Source organism: Setaria viridis, chromosome 6 (genome assembly GCF_005286985.2).
Source record: "Setaria viridis chromosome 6, Setaria_viridis_v4.0, whole genome shotgun sequence".
Taxonomy (NCBI): domain Eukaryota; kingdom Viridiplantae; phylum Streptophyta; class Magnoliopsida; order Poales; family Poaceae; genus Setaria; species Setaria viridis.
Genome location: NC_048268.2, coordinates 29,864,444 through 29,880,995, shown reverse-complemented (window position 1 = coordinate 29,880,995; position 16,552 = coordinate 29,864,444). Strand labels below are relative to the sequence as shown.

Below are 16,552 nucleotides of genomic sequence, written 5' to 3'. Positions count from 1 at the left end.
TGGCTCGCCTGATTGGCCGTTTCTGGTTCGCCGACTAGGACCTGACGACGCCTGATGGTGATCTGATCGATCCATTTTCCAAGTTTTATTGGCGCGCTGATGTATCAAATCGTGTGCTCGTAGCTCGCTTGCATCAGGAATGAATACATTGGAATGGATCCAAAAAATTGCTTTGGCTTTTGTTTAATTTTGCTCATGTGGGTTTCTTTTCTTTTGCGATTGCCGTTGGAATCAGATGATTCTGCATGCGGTTGATGATATACTACGAAAGAATCAGATGGTTCTGGAGAGCATGGTCGTGACTCGTGCCCAGCTGGGGTGACGTCGATCTACGACTTTAATTTGTTTGAGCAGGGTGCATCTTCAACGACTTTAATTTGTTTGAGCAGGGTGCATTTTCAACTAGCTGGTTGATGGCTACCGTCGTTGTGGACGCTAGTTGAGGGTACACGAAAGAAGCCATCAACGACGACCGTGCTGCCGTGGACGCTAGTCGATCACGACAGCAACATCGGCTACGACCGTGTGGTTTCGTGTTAGAGTGGACGGCAAGAATTCGGATTGGTTTTCATCTCTCTCTTTTTTTTTCCCCCAGATCATTTGAAATCCAAGCCATCATCATGTCTCTAAACCTGACCCATATTTTGCTCATCCTCTTCAGCACAGGGACTATTCATATGGTAGCGTAGTATTAGTTTTCATCCGTGCATGTAAGATTGTTCATAGTAAAGTTGTCTTCTTACTGTACGTGTGGTTCAGGCTCATCATGGTGATTGGCGAGCAGTCATGGCAGGGCGAGGGTCAACGTCTAGCAGTAAGGTAATGTCGCTCAATCTCTTTATACTTTTAAGAAAAGTACCGGTTGGTCTTGAAGCAAGCGAATTTGTGGTGGATACAAAGTTGACGATGGCTGTCAGCGGACTTTATGTGATTGTTATGTTGTCGGAGGCTCGCCGCGTTTGGCCAGGTCACTTGGTACTGAACACATCCAGCCACAAGCAGAGCACTGCGGCAGATTCCATTTATTAGGGAGATCCACGCCATCGCCAATCTCCGATCTCGCCTTTGACACAAGCGTAAACCTGGCTGTCCGCGCGTTGACACCGTAACCTCCTCTCCCACAGTTCCAGTGGCGGAGCCGATCAGAACAGTCGCCGGCCACCGCGGCGCGACGTCGCTGCCGAGCCGGCGACGGGCTGGCCGGCGAGCGCCTCGCGTTTCCTCCCCTTCTCACTGTCCACTCGCTCGACGACGACGATGCGCGGCTGCCGTTTCCGCTGCGCTGCTGGTGCTGCTTCGATCGGCGACGTGCCTGTCAGGCGCTTTGTATGGTAATGGCATTGTATTTGCCCTGGGCAAGTGGGCAGTACCGGACGGTCGGCCTCGTCACGTGGCACGGGGTTCGGATCAGATAGGGAGCTGGGCGACACTGATATAGCAGAAAAAAAAGAGAGTAACGGAATCTGGGCACGTTATGTGGCTGCCATGCAAAAAGCTGGCCGGTGTTACTTGATTAAGGAGGTGTTTGATTTCACGGACTAAAGTTTAGTCCATGTCATATTGAATATTTAGATATTAATTAGAACTAAACATAAGCTAATTATAAAACCAATTGCACAGACGGAGGCTAATTCGCGAGACGAATCTATTAAACCTAAGTAATTTATAATTAGCACATAGTTATTGCGACATTACATTATCAATCATGGACTAATTAATAATTAGGCTTAATAGATTCATCTCGCGAATTAACCTCCATTTGTGCAATTAGCTTTGTAATTAGTCTATATTTAATACTCCTAATTAATATCTAAACATATTGATAAGTATTAAACTTTAGTCATTTAATATGACAAGTACCGAACTTTAGTCCGCGGTCTCCGTGGAACCAAAGACCGCGTAAACACTGGCAGCCACACACGAGAACCAAAACAAGTTGTATTCTCGCCACAAGCTGTGGCGCCGAATTCTGCCGCCACAAGTTTGGCGCGGCGGCGTGGTGTGGCAGGCGATGGCTGGTAACCAAGCAGGCCCAGTATCCGTGTGCACGACAGTACAGGATGAAAGCGACAGTTTTCTTCTTTTCCTTTTGGCTTTCCGTGGGATTGATTGGCCACGGTTGGCAGTTCGGAATCCTCTCGATCAGTTCGACTCGGAGCTCGCTCTCAAGTCTCTGATCTGACTGAACCCAGCAGCTCACGCTGGCGGCTGTACGTTTCCTTCATCCGCTGACGACGTTTCTTTCGCGGATGATGCAAATGGAACCCCCGGGGGCAACAAGTACATTCTAATAGATCATTTCTTTATTGACAAGAGCAAATAAACAAAAGCTAGCAGAGATCCGTATGCCCCTCAGAAGTCAGAACTAGACTTGTCCATTTGTGAAAACAGGATCAATACACAAAGTTTGAGTCCACAAGTTGCAACACGGATTACTTACGGGACATCAACGCGAAATAAGAATGGAACCTGGATGTTAAAGGCACTGATTATGGTTCAACAGAAAGATCATAATATCAACTCGAAGTACTTAAGGATGATGCCATTTTCAACTGCATATGCTGCTTACACAGCATACACAAAACATATACTTCCTCAGTGAACTGCACTAGCTGGCCCCATAAAGTCGGGCACATGGCTACACGTGTGCACGAAAGCACCATGGAACACTGTCACAACTTCATAAAGTTCTACCCAAGCCACCGCTGCTCACATACTAACTCCAGTATCATCGGATAAGTCCAACAATCATGGAGCTATACTTGGCAAGTCAGACTTTTAGTGCTCGTCTGCCAATGACCCTGAGAAAAAGGGAACATATGGAATATAAGGAGTCGAGCAATGGCTTCCAAGTCGACTTACAAAATGGAGCCTCATGTGATCCATTTCATAAGACATTAGTGTTTTGTCTGTCCGCAAACCATGAAAATCACATTGTGTTCTGGATGGATTGATATAACTCTGAAATAATCTCCAAACTTTGAATAGTAATATGCTCCAAACAGATCCAGAGGGTTGACATTGTGCTTCAAAGACCAATTTTCACTATTGTAGTCCTCAAGAACCCAGACTGATAATCCATAGTCATCGGATTCATCAGATACATATCTTACTGCAAAATACAAGTGTCCCTGAGATAGGTAAACAGGGCGTGTTTGCTTCCGTTGCCTGCTCGCCTTGCTTTGCCTCGCCTTGGCGGCGCGAGCAACGAGGAGCTTGTCGGGGCGGGCGAGCCGATTTAGGGCCTGTTTGGCAACAAGGTGTTAAAGTTTAACACCCGTCATATCGGATATTTGGATGCTAATTAGGAGTATTAAACATAGGCTAATTACAAAACTAATTACACAGATGGAGTGTAATTCGCGAGACGAATCTATTAAGCCTAATTAGTCCATAATTTGACAATGTGGTACTACAGTAACCATTTGCTAATGATGGATTAATTAGGCTTAATAGATTCGTCTCGCGAATTAGCATTGGGTTCTGCAATTAGTTTTATAATTAGCTCATATTTAGTTCTCCTAATTAGCATCCGAACACCGATATAACACTGTTAAAGTTTAACACCTCATATCCAAACATCCCAGCTCTCCCACAGGAGCGAGCTAAATCTTGCTCGCACAAACCCCAAGACACTCAGGCAAGGGAACCAAGCGGGAGCGCTTGCTCGGTAGCCTCGCTCAGCAAGGCGATACAGGACCGAGTAAGGAAAGCAAACGCTCCGGTAAACATTTCTCCTGGCATAGGAACAGGGATGCCTCTCAAAATATTTCCCTCCACGTCAATGGCTAATACCATGCCATAAAAAGTAGTCAGATGCAGAACCCCATTGAAAAAGACACCTTTTGAATCCATGGGAATCGCAAATTGACCACCCCATTTGAAATGGTCCTCGTTGAAACTCCAAACTCCAGTTTTGGAGTAGTAGGTGGCCACTACTTGTATCCTTCCATCAAAATCGTTCTCGTATGTCATTCTGTAAAAATCATTCACGTCCATCTCTCGATCATCCATATGCCAAACATGATCTGGTATGAACTCAAACACATGGAAGTGTGTGGAGACAGCTGGGTCAAACCCCAAGCGAGCGATCCTTGGCTCATAAAATGTAGCTTTGCTACACCAGCCAGAGTCGGGAACGACCACCCATTTCTCAGTGGCGGGATTGCACACGAGGTAATCCAGTATCACAGGATTAGTGGGTTTCCAGCCACGGCAAAGGAGGAGTCCGTTGCAGCTGTCCACGAAGTCAATGCTCTTATATTCGGGTAGGAACGAAAGGGCGGGGTCGATCAGAGGGTCGCCTGCTCCTGAGACGCTAATGAAATAGCGAGCCGATTTCGGGAATCGGTTTCTGTCGCAGCTCCCGTAGAAGAAGCCGGCAAGGGTCTGGGGCAGCTTCTTGCGGTGTTCGGTGTTCGGGGTGGGAGATGAGGTCACGCCAGCGCCTACACGCCGATTTGCCGAGGCAGAGCGATTTTACGGGCACGCGCGAGAGAATGTCGACGAGGACGTCTTCGGTGAGGTCGGCCACCACGTCCCGCGCCCCGCCCTTCTTCTTGTTCTTGTTCTTGGAGCCCCTCGCCACCCTCTTCTTCTTGGCGCACCCCGCCATTGCCGTGGAGACGGGAAGCGGTCAATCTGCAAAAGAGTACGGAAGGGGAGGGGGTCCCAGATCCGTCAGTGAGGGGAGCATGAATGGAGAGAGGATCTGCCGAGTGCGCAGCATGCTTACCGGAGGAGACCTGTGGAACGGCGAGCTTGCGCGGATTGGGTGCCCCCATCGGCTCCGGCGAGCGGATTGCGCGCCGGTGGGGGTAGGTTTTGGTTGGGGTGCGCGGCGGCGGCGAGACGGAGCGGAAGACGGAAGACGAAGCGCAATAACAAGCGAGCAAAGTTGGTTGGGCCTTTCTGATCGTGGACGGGTCTACGTAGAATACTTTTACAGGGGCCAGAGGCCCAGGCAGGCCTACCGAACTTACAAAATGGATCAGATTTGTCCACGCAGACCCCTGTCACGGCCCACCTTAGATTTATACATTGAGGGTGTGTTTGTTGGGCTATAGTTTTAGGAAAAGATGCTGTGAACTGTGTGTTGTAAAAAAACAGCTGTCAGAAAGCAACTGTGGAAAAAGCAGAAAGCTGTTTGGTTAGAGCAACTGTGGCTTTTGAATAAACTGTCAAGTGGACTCTAAATGTCATCCACAGTCCACGCCACTCAACTCTCTCCCTCTCTCACTAACGAGCGGGTCCCACTCATCAACCCCTTATTCTTCCTCCCGCTGGGCAGTCCACCCCACAGCGGAGCTCTAGCAGTGCCATAGCCACGCCTGCACGGCACAGATCCGCTCAAGCACCACCGCTCAGCAGTGTCGCTGGCCCACGCCGCAGGTTCGCTCGCGCGTCGTGGCCCCATCCGCGCGCCGCCGCTTTGGCCCTATCCGCGCGCCGCTCATCGTGCCATGGCCTCTCCCTCACAACCACTTGCGCACCGAGCTCCTCGCCCTCCCTCCCCCCCCCCGCGCGCCGCTGCTTGCCCAGGCGGCTGTCGCCCAAGGTCGAGTGCGTCTTCATTCTCACTCCCTGCGACATCCAGGACCACTGCCTCCTGGCGTTTGCGCGCTCTCGACTACCGCCGGATTTGTCGAGCCAAAGAATTGGCCACCGGCAGGCAAGGCGAATCGAGAGAAGAGTGGGGATCCTGCCGAGCAGCTTTGCCGGTGAATCGCGGGCGAACTTGGGGACCTCACTGGCGATGGAAGATGGTAGAGCGGACGAGCAACAACGAGCCAGCTGGGGCAGCGAGCGAGCGGCGGGCATCCGGAGACGGCGGGAGGAGGCGGACGAGTGCGCTGCGGGAGTAGGAGAAATAGAATGGGGAACGAATTGGTATCTTCATAATTAGTGGCAGCTGGGTAATTTTTTTTGCCTCCAAAGCAGCTGAAAGCGGGGGAAGGTGCTTTTGATTTTGTACTAGAGCAAAAGCAGCTTTTGACCTAAAGCACCTGTAGCCTTTAAGCTTTTTGGTTGGCTTTTGATTTTTGCAAAAGTAAAAATAGATTGGAAAGTCCAACCAAAGGCACCCTGAAGTTGAGCCCCATCCTTTTATTTTCCATCCATGCGAGATACAACCCTAAAACTTATATAATATAAAAAAAACTAACCATAAAACAAATCGTACGAAATGAAACGATCGCACCTGTACGTTAATAATGCGAGTCTGCGACATCGATCGTAGTTTCTATTCTTTTTCTCTATCGACGACATTGACTGTACAATTGTACTCCTGCTACTTGTTAGCACACATTATCATAACCTTTTTCGTATGATTCCTTGTCCATGTCATGTAGTGTTGCACTGTTGTCCTGTTGATCATCCACAGGTGAGCCGCACAGTGGCAGCCACTTCACCTGCTGGCATCCACAAAAGCGGCTGGATCCTAAAATCTAGTACCGCCGGCATCCGCATGTCAGACCACATCCAATCCACTTGGACATACCAGTCGGCCGGACCTTTCCCGAAGTGGCTCCCTCCAACTGGCGCCCCCAACTTGCCGAAAAGGAATCGTTCTTCTACCCTTTCCTTCTCCCCGCCAGTCACCTGCTGGTGGTGCCGTCGCTGTTGAGTGCAAGCAGCAGATCCGCCGCACGCACACTTGACCAAGATCGGTTCATCTACGGGATAATAACTTCGAGAAATAATCCCCCAAGTTGTGCCACTAGTTCTCGATAGCCTTTTTTTGCCTGGTTCCCCGTCGCCGTCGCCTCGGATTAGGACGGTCGGCCGCCTGTAGGCCTCCTAATGGGGCGGGTGACTTGGGATGTGTTTGAATGGGTTAAATTGTAATGGGTTGGGACAGGTTGGGTATATCGTAAATACGAGTTGGAGTGGGTTGGAGTGATTCTTTGGGGGTGCTTGGATACAAGGTGCTAAACTTTAGCAGGGTCACATCGGATGTTCGGATGCTAATTAGGAGGATTAAATATGAGCTAATTACAAAACTAATTGCACAAATGGAGGCTAATTTACGAGACGGATCTATTAATCCTAATTAATCCATCATTAGCAAATGGTTATTGTAGCACCACATTATCAAATCATGGACTAATTAGGCTTAATAGATTTGTCTCGCGAATTAGACTCTATCTGTACAATTAGTTTTATAATTAGACTATGTTTAATACTCTTAATTAGTATCAAACATCCAATGTGACAGGTGCGGAACTTTAGCAGCCTGCATCCAAACATGCCTTTTTTTTGTTTGAGTTCGTATGGGTTTAACTCATAGGTTAAGTTTAAGTTTCGGTTCTTGACGTCGGATCCATATGTGGATTTAGTTACAGTACTTTGCACAAAGTAGCGGACTGTCAAACTGATTCATTTCCAGCAAATTTTGATCAATTTCTCTAAAATTTTAAGGTGTGAATGCGAGGTTTTAGTTTTAGGGTCCAGCTCTTGATGCGGGGCCTACATATAAGTCCAGCCGCACTATCTTGCACAAAGAAGCGGACAGTCAAACTGATTCACCTCCAGCAAATTTTGATCAATTTCTCTAAAATTTTAAAATGTGAACGCGAGGTTTTAGTTTTAGGGTCCGGCTCCTGACGTGGGGTCTATATATAAGTCCAGCCGCACTACCTTGCACAAAGTAGCGGACTGTCAAACTGATTCATCTGCAACAAATTTCAGTCAATTTCTCTAAAATTTTAAGATGTGAACGCGAGGTTTATATAAACTCATAGGTTCATATATCAAACCTATAGGTTATATGCGGGTTGGGTTGGGTTTGACAATAAAATTAGCAGGACTGGATGGGTGGATGAGTTAATTTATTATGTATTGGGACCAACCTAGCCGCCTACAAGTTGTGCCGCGAGATGCCGGCAAGAGGAGCACGTACTGTGGCGTGGATGGTTCTTGCCCAGCCGCAGGCCGGTCGATCAGTCACCTGGCTCGTGTGCACTGTGGACCAACCCGACGAGGGGTCCCTGGCTCCGGCCGAGAGGCGTCGGACGACGCGGCGGCGGCGCGCTTTCCTCCCGAACCTGAACTGGACCCGGTCCATCGGCCAAGTTGCCGGCGGGAGCCCGTTGAAAAGGGAGCGTCCGGCGCCGACAGCCGGCCGCCGCTTGCTTCGCACGGTCACCGTGCATCGGTCGCTCTCACTCAGTCTCTCACGCACATCCGTGGCCCATTACCACAAATGCTAAACATAGTATTTTTAGTAGACGTTTATTATAGGAGCAATGCGTTTAGCACATTTGTTTCTTTTTTTTTTTCCGGTGACAAGGTGAGAAAAAACCTCTGCGACGAGCTTTGCAGTGGACAGTGGTTATGTTACAGGTAGCAAGCACTCGGAAGATTGCCAACAACGGCGTCTCGTTAATTCGAGAAGGTATCGTGCGTGCATACAGTACAATCTCAATTCTAATGATACCAACCAATCAGGCCACCAATCTGTAGCAGCAAAATCGGAGCATGCATGCATGCATGCATCAGAAATCCACAATGCGCAGGGCAGGAGGGCCGCCGGTGTTATCCTGGGTCACAGGACTTGCCAGCCTCCTCATCCCATCACACAGGTCGCTGTTCGTGTCTCGATCAGTACGTCATAGTAGTAGTAGATTATCCTTTTGCGGCGCGCGGCTCCTTCCAACACCACTCACGGAACGTGTGCAATAATTAAACCATCTCGAGTGGACGTACGTACTATGCATCATGCTCCTCACCCTACTTCCGTGCAGCCCTTCTCTTGGACGCCGACTTCCCAGCGTCGTCCTGCAGGCAACACAACAGCACGCACGCAGGGTTAAACTCATCTGGTCGTGGTAGCGACCGATCGCAATAAAAACACCCCTGATCAACAAACTATTGACGTTGACGGAGATCAGTGAAGCAGCGTGTCGACCTCGAGCCTCACGATTGTGTGGCTCTCGCGATTAGCAAGCAGGCCGTAAGACAAGTCATAAACGACACCGCCGCCCGACAGGGGGCCGTCTGTTGGAAAGCGACGCGAGGTCGACGGACGGACACGGACCGGAGCCAACTGGTCACGTCACCTGGACCAGGAGGGCCAGGAGCATCTGCGCCAGAAAAGTCCATGTCCACGGCGGCCACGGGAGTGTCCGGGGGAGAAGAGGTGGAAGGAAATGGTGAGGGGATGCTGGAGACCAACAGCGACACGCACCGGCGGGAAGGAGGACGACGGCGACGGCCGCAGGAACAGCTCCTCGAACTGCCGCTGCATGTCCTCCAGGCTCTCCCCCTTGCCGTTCTCCGCTCCGTTCTGGCTCATGGCGTCCAGAATATCTCCGAGGATCTCCCCGGCGCCCTGCGAGAGACGGGAAGCAAAGCAAAGGTCAGCCAAAGGCCAAAAATATCTCTTTGCATTGGCTGGCTGGGCAGCCGTCCAGCCGATACTGGCAAATGCAGTGGAGATGTGCGTACGTCATCGTCGCCGTCGCTGTCGTAGGCTCCGACGTCGTACAGGATCCGCTTGTTGGGGTCCGACAGAACTGCTCAGTTTTTTCAGTTAGTTAAAAACCATATCACTTTTCCTTTCTTTATTATTTTACTATCAGTTTTTAAAAAGAAAATATCCGACGTTCAAGCATCAGCAAAGGCCTCAGCTCAACGACGAAGGGAGGGAGGGAGAATGGAGCGGGCTGGTTTACCGGCGTAGGCTCCCTGGATCTTCTGGAACCTCACCTTGGCCGCGTCCGCGCCGCCGGCGGAGCTCCCCGCGCAGGCGCACTTGTCGGGGTGCCATTTCTGACCAAGAACCGCGCCGCAGGGTGAGCAAGGGGGCCGATCGAGGGTCCCAAGAAACAGAGCAGGGCGAGAAGCAGAGGAGCCAGAACAACGAACGGACCATGGCGAGCTTGCGGTAGGCGCTGCGCAGCTCGGCGTCGGAGCAGTCGCTGGCCACGCCCAGCACCGCGTACAGGCTCACGCCGTTCTTGCCCCCGCCGCCGCCGGCCATCGCAACGGACGAGGTCGAGGAGGCAATCTAGCCACCAGCCGGCTCGTATCGTCTGTGTTCGCGACTCGCCGCGACCCGCGAGCTCTCTCTCTCTCCCTCTGTGTGTGTGCGTGTGTGCGGTGCGGAGTGCTCTGCGCGGCGCTACTTATAGCCGCGGCGCCGGCACACCCGAGACCGTGCTCGTGCGCTGCACCTGCACCAGGAATCGGGGAGAGGGACGGAAGCCGCCCAGCGCCAGCAAGCGCAAGAGGAGCAACTTGCGCCTCGCGGTCTCGCACTCGCGATATTTTTTACGCCGCGCGCGCGGACCGCGACGGCGTGCGGCGTCGGTCAGCATCGGCAGCGTGTGGTGTCGCCGTCGCGTCCACGTCCGGCTAGAAAGGCCCAGGTCACTAGCTACCCGCTCACTCACTCATCACTGGGCCACTGGTTCAGTGCAGCGGGTCCGTTCGCCTGCTGGCTGACAGAAGATGATGAGCCAGAGGGTCTAGGCGAGGCGACTGGACGGAGTGACCCTGCCGTGCCCCGGCCGGGCGTCCTGGGCTCCTGGCGAACGGTAGGGGCCAACCCCCAGTACAGTAGGGTACGGTGTGGGGGTGAACGGTGCAGCGTACAGTACTCGTCTCCGGGAGATGCCTGCCGGAACCGACGCGGTGAAGTTCAATGGATCTCCAGCGCTTCGAGGCTCAGGGCATTGCCCCGTGCGCACAACCCATACGCCCGCCTAACCCCGGCCTAGTAATGTTCTGGAGGCACGCCTGCTGCCTGTTCTTCTAACCGACCCTTTTGCGCTGCAGGTGCACGCATCACCTCCGATAGATTGGGGGCTGTCAGATTCCGCCACTGATTAAAGTTGGTATTCCAATAGTTTACCACCCTTTTTGTCTAGATGACATGTGGATCCTCGTGTTGTTGATGTGTGGGATAAAATGGCGTATCATGATCATGCTGGTGGATTTCATCTGTGGCAATTCTAGAAAATATATACCCATTCAATCTTTTTCTAGCGTAGTATAACTATAGACGCTCGTACAAATATACTCATGCACAAGTACTCACCTATATAAACAAATGCAGGTACCCTAATCCCCTACGAATGTCTTCAATAGACTGCACCGGCAGATGTTGATATTGGAATACGCAGATTCAGCACGGGGTGTTTGCATTTTTCTGAATTTATTCCACGATTTAATCGGCACTATTTTTTCAACGGTAGATGACATACTCGTCGACATTGAGGCGCTAATGGTAACTTCATCAATCTCGAGAATTTGCCGGCTCAATCTCTCGAAAGTGCTCATAATCATAAGGGTAGGGTCGCGTACATATATTCGTAGTGGCGAGCGTGCTTGCGTGTATGTGAGCCTTTTCGTCTGTACTGTGTGATTCGAAAAAAAATAGGAGTGGAGCATGAGAAAAAAAGAAACTATGTTTAGTATTGTAAGTGGCGGCAAGAGTGCACCAATAATCTGTTAAACAATAATCTGTTAAAGAAATAGAATCCCCCGATTTAGCTTTCCATTAGTATGTAACATAGAACCACTCTCGAAGGTGCTTCGTTTTGTTCTTTCACGCGGTTGCAGCTTGCAACCACGAGCAAACAATACAACTGCGGTCGAAATACAATATGGTGGACCTAGGACAGCATATATGGCCTAAGATCATATATTCCTTGGTCACGTCAGTCTGCCATGCCCTCCAATAATGCAGGGGGAGCTAGTATCGGAATCACTAGCCATCACTCGAGTGTTAATGGCTTTATGGTTGCTTGTGATGTCCAAACCTGGACTGATCATTTAGCCGTACACGGGCTTCATGGACATCATTTAGGCTTCTAATGGGCTGGATTCTTATGGAGCTCTGCCATAACAATGTAATGTGGGCCGCTCGGAAATTGCTGGATCAATGGGCCATAGACTGGGCCTGTTGAGGGATGGCTGGTACAGGCCGGGCGACTAACTCAGTCAGGCAGGTTCAGCCGAAAGGCCGAAAGACCTGATGTGGGCTCGAAGAATACCGTCCACACCACACTGGACTGTGCGAAGCAGCTAGGAGAAAAAAAAAACAGCATATTAACATTCGTTGGACAATCCCTAAAAAAGAATCGTTGGAGGACAAGGCGAAGTGTTTGGTTGCATTGCACGTCGCGACCTGGAAGGCCGGAGGACACCATAGAAGGTTTCTTTATGCTATGGATAAAGGTCGTAGGGTGAAGTTTTCTATTATCAAGCATTTAGGTTTTTTAAGAACCATTTTGATGCTCGCTTTGAAATGAGCCAGGCAGAAGAGCCGCAGATTATATTAAAAAAGGATGCTAGATTAGGTAGTATAACTAACGATACCGATCGGTTGGATTGAAACCTCAACACGTGCCGCACAACACAACACACAACTCAACTCATCACAACTTATAAATTTAGTTGATCAGATTGAGACATCGACACGAACCAATTCATTAGAAGTGACAACTTCGGATTGGGACATTTTGATGCTCTTATTACAGGTGCAAAAACTACTGTAATAAAGAACGGCTATATATATTAGTTCTTGGATGGAGAGGGCAGAGGCCCGAATATTTCATTGCGTCATCGAAAACCATGTAGAGCCAATCCGCTTTAAGCACCGGAGAGGGTGTGGGGAGAAGAAGGCACGGACGTATGAACAACCCCGTATCATTGTGAACAGGAGTTTTATCGTCGTTCGTCCAAGTTGTGGCCGACGAGATCATCACGCCAGCTGTCGCGCGAATTCTGCCGTACGCGGCCTGCTATCATCGCACTGCAGGAACAGGAAAGCATCAGGGGTAGAGCGAGCCCATGCATCGCCGGCTTTCAGCAGTTAGGGCGGGCCCGACGCCATTCTGTGGTCTCGTCGTCGTGTTGTCGCTTCCCGGTCAGGACACGAGGAATGGAACCCGATCGATGGCGCCCACTGGTTCAAGTGCTGCAGATAAACTTGTTTACTGTAGAACACTAGAACTACAAGTGCAGATGAAGTGTCAGGCCCATTGGATCCGCACCATGGTTCCGGAAACCAACGGTGCAACCGGCCGGCAGGCAGGTCAATGCCCTATGCTCCTAGTCCTACCTAGCTAGCTAGATGCTTTAGCTCGATCATCTGAACATGCAAATTTCATTGAACTCGTAGCACTGTTCACTGTAAAAACTCCTTCGCTCAAACTCAAAGCGCACCCTGAACTGGAGCAACTCTTGGAGCAAAATGTAGTTTCGCCATTTTTCCCGGGAAGAACAATGAACTATACTTTCTGTATCTGACGAACGTACCGTACATACTTGGTAACTTTCTGTTAGAAAAAGGGTTAACAACATGCACTTGAAAAGTGCAAATCCACTTGGGTTGGGAGTTTCGGACCGACGAAGCAGGTTCAGTCAGTACTCTGATCCCAATTAACATACTTGATTAGCAGCTACCTTCGCATGATCGTGATCACAAGTGCTGATTACACTGGTTGTACTACATCGAATTTAAGGTTCCCGTTGCTCGCACGGAGAGCTCCAAAAAGGGGAGTATGCGTGTGTACTCAAAAGAAGAAAGAATCGATTTAATAGAGTGCTTTTGTTTTGTTGTTTCATCGCTGACAGGTGGCGGCCCTACTATTGATTAGGCCACGGGTAAAGCATAAAACCGGCCTCCAAATTAGAGTAGAGCGCCACAATTCCTTCCGTTGATTGAGGGACGACGATGCTGTTGTTGTCAATTCTAATACGGGTTTCAAAATTCAAATTCAAACCGAAATTCATCAAAGATTGCAGAGGTAGCGAAACCGCACGGTCACTGTTCTGGCCCCTCCATTAGCATGGATTTCGGACTGAAGGATTAGCTCGGTGCAAGATTGTATACTACAGTTAAACACTGCATGCATGGCTTTGTTTGTCAGTACATGTTCAGCTAGCATTCGCATGGCTCTGGAAGACCAAAGACCAGGCCTTGGTAGGTTGGATTAGGCAGCAGACAGCCGACCTGCTACCAGCCGGCAGCAGCCAACTAACCTCATCGAGCAGCTAGACTAAGCTGAAGCCAAATTGCCAAAGATATTCTCGTCTCGTCTCGTCAATCTCCTCCCTCTCACGCTCTGTTGCCAGCCAGCCTCAGTACCAGCAGACTCTATACCTGTGCTCAAAGTTAAGAACTGAACACCGGTTCAGTCTAACCATGCTTTAACCGGCAGCAACAGTTGGCAATGGACGATGAGAAAGGGGGGGGGGGGGGGGGGGGGGGGGGGGGGGGCAGCAGTCGTGTAGACTAATGGCGACGAATAAAGGTGGTGGCAAGCAAGCATCCAAATGAGCTTGCACGCACACACGCTCCGCTGCAAGTGGCAACAACCCGCGAGCGAGCTTGCAGCCAGAGCCAAGCACTGTCGACGCCTGCTCAGCTCCTCTCTTCCACACCCGCTGGCCCAAGCAGGGCCACCAGCTTTTGCTTGGCGCCCCAGAGCTGACTACCATCTTGGCCGCCAAATGGTCGTAGTCGTAGCGCTCAACCGCTGATGACCGTGCAGAATCAGCTTTTTGGAGACGATGGTTAGTTGTTGGATTCAGTTCATCCTCTGGTTCTGAACACTGCCGTTTGGCAAGGGTTTGTTGGTTAATCTGCCAAGGTGAGAAATAAGCTACAGCGTTATGCTAGATAGGATGAGATGGTCAGATGGCCGCCCTGGTGTTGATTAGGGGATGGGCTGGCCCCCATGGCCCATGCCGTCCAGACGTGCGCCCTCGTATTTGCCAACTGAATGAAAGTCTGAACGAAACGCCTGTCGCTGTCGATGGCAGATGGTGTTTGTTTTTGGGTTTGGCGCACAGCTGTTCGGCCGCGGATATGGTAGCGACGCTTTCTCTCCTCTCCATCCCCAATCTCCATGGCATGGCAAGAACACGACCAAGGGGGCGCCGGAAAGGGACCGTGTTTTCCAGTCCCAATGTCTCGCTTGAAAAGTGACAGTTTTCAGCTCCTTGCTTTCTTCGATTCAGAACCGTAATAATGCCATTTTTTTCACTGAAGAATTGCTGCGTATCAAATTAGATAGGCCCTCTGAATCTTACATTCAAGACATGCTTATTCAGGGAAGCCAACGGAGAAGAGCGAGGCCATGAACAAGAGCGCCAGTAGATGAACACGACAGACTAACGAATTCCAAGAATCGGAATTGAAGATTTCGGTTGCAATTTGCAATGTACATGGACGCACTCTGCCTGCCAGCTAGACTCGAGAGATTTATCTTATTGACAGAAGGGAAAAAAAATTCTCGAAAACCAAAATAAAGTCAATTACATGAAGCAAGCAATCACTAGCGAGGATGAGAAAAAAACGAGATCAACGGCGCCGAGAGAGAGCAGGGTCCTTGCGCTTACGCTTGGCACGCCGGCGTTTGGAGCTCGACATCGCCACGACTCTACCCCTACGGCGGCCGCCGGCACGACCGACCGACCGACCGATCGACCAGGCGCTTTGCAGCGGTCAGCACGCGTAGTACTCGACGAGCTCATCGAGGGACTCCGGCGGCGGGTCCGCGTTCTCGAGCATCCAGAGGAGGTGCTCGAACAGGACCACCTCGCAGCCGACGACGGTGCAGCCCGCCTCGGCGGCGCCGGCGCTGCCGCCGCCGCCGCTGCGGTCGACGAGGGTCCGGAACAGCGGGTGGCCGACGAGCTCCTCGGCGATGAGGTACCGGCGGCGCGACTTGCCGACGTAGACCGGGTGCAGGCCCTTGGGCACCTCGTCCGCGCCGTGGAACGACGCGCCGCGCGCGTCCTCCTCCACGCCGGCGATGGCGCCGTCGTCCTCGCCGGGCGACGGCGGCGCGCGGGCGATCCGGCTGGACGAGTGCCACCTCCGGATCATGCACCGCAGCTTGCTCAGCCCGCCCTTCGCCATCGGTCGATCCGATCGACCTCCCCCCTCGGCCTCTTCTTCCTTTGACGCAGGGGACGCGGCGGCCAACGACACACGCACGCGCGATTCACGAATGAAGTGGAGAGAGAGAGGGAAACGGAGAGGTTTTAGAGAGAGAATCGAGGAAGATGGTGGTGAACTGGTGATGATTGGGAATGCAGGGGAGGCGACGGCCGGGGCGGTCTGCTTTATATAATCGGCAGGTGTTGAACGGGGGAGGTGGGGACCGCGTGTCGGCGGGCGGTAGGAGAGAGCCAGCCAGCCCAGTTTCCAGTCGCTTAGCGGGCAACAGGGCCGCGGCAACTGGCCGGGGCGTTTCGTCTGGAGCAGCTGGGCTGTGGCCGCGTGCATGTACGCTCCGCCGGCCATCCGGCGCGGCGGCGGTCGGCGGGCGGCGCCGGGGAGCAGGGAAGCAGCGTAGGACACTGCATTTTCCTAGGGGATTGTTCATCGTCGTTAGAGCAAAGCAATTTTGGTGACGAGGGTTTAAACTTCGTTGCACGGTGGAGCTGGCAACACTGAGCTACAATCGAGTCGAGAGCTCAAAACTGTGTGCTGGATTGTATCCGGGACCGTGAAAGAGAATACCAGCAGCTGCAGTGCAGGAGTGCAGCAGTAGCTTGCTGTGCCGAATGCCTGAACCTGCCGGAGAGAGGA

At 51.4% G+C, this 16,552-nt stretch overlaps 2 protein-coding genes and 1 long non-coding RNA gene across 4 annotated transcripts; all 3 read right to left on the bottom strand.

The window, feature by feature from the left end:
• Positions 1-3,829: 3,829 nt before the first annotated feature.
• Positions 3,830-4,901, bottom strand: LOC117860326 (uncharacterized). The gene is made up of 2 exons (XR_004641452.2): positions 4,736-4,901; positions 3,830-4,641 (listed from the first exon to the last, which is right to left on the bottom strand). It is a non-coding gene; the product is annotated as an uncharacterized lncRNA (long non-coding RNA).
• Positions 4,902-8,291: 3,390 nt separating this feature from the next.
• Positions 8,292-10,111, bottom strand: LOC117859867 (uncharacterized). 2 transcript variants are annotated; one of them, XM_034743048.2, is made up of 5 exons: positions 9,872-10,106; positions 9,675-9,771; positions 9,448-9,515; positions 9,188-9,331; positions 8,292-8,778 (listed from the first exon to the last, which is right to left on the bottom strand). In XM_034743048.2, the coding sequence occupies exons 1-5, from the start codon at positions 9,980-9,982 to the stop codon at positions 8,731-8,733; spliced, it is 468 nt and encodes a 155-aa protein (XP_034598939.1). In that variant the 5' UTR covers positions 9,983-10,106; the 3' UTR covers positions 8,292-8,730. The 2 variants fall into 2 exon arrangements, with proteins under 2 accessions (XP_034598939.1, XP_072150718.1); XM_072294617.1 differs by having other exon boundaries at positions 9,709-10,111.
• A 5,016-nt stretch (positions 10,112-15,127) lies between these two features.
• LOC117861196 (auxin-responsive protein SAUR78) lies at positions 15,128-16,219 on the bottom strand. Its single transcript, XM_034744710.2, has one exon. It carries the CDS (start codon positions 15,875-15,877, stop codon positions 15,461-15,463), a length of 417 nt encoding a protein of 138 aa, XP_034600601.1. The 5' UTR covers positions 15,878-16,219; the 3' UTR covers positions 15,128-15,460.
• Between the last annotated feature and the right edge of the window lie 333 nt (positions 16,220-16,552).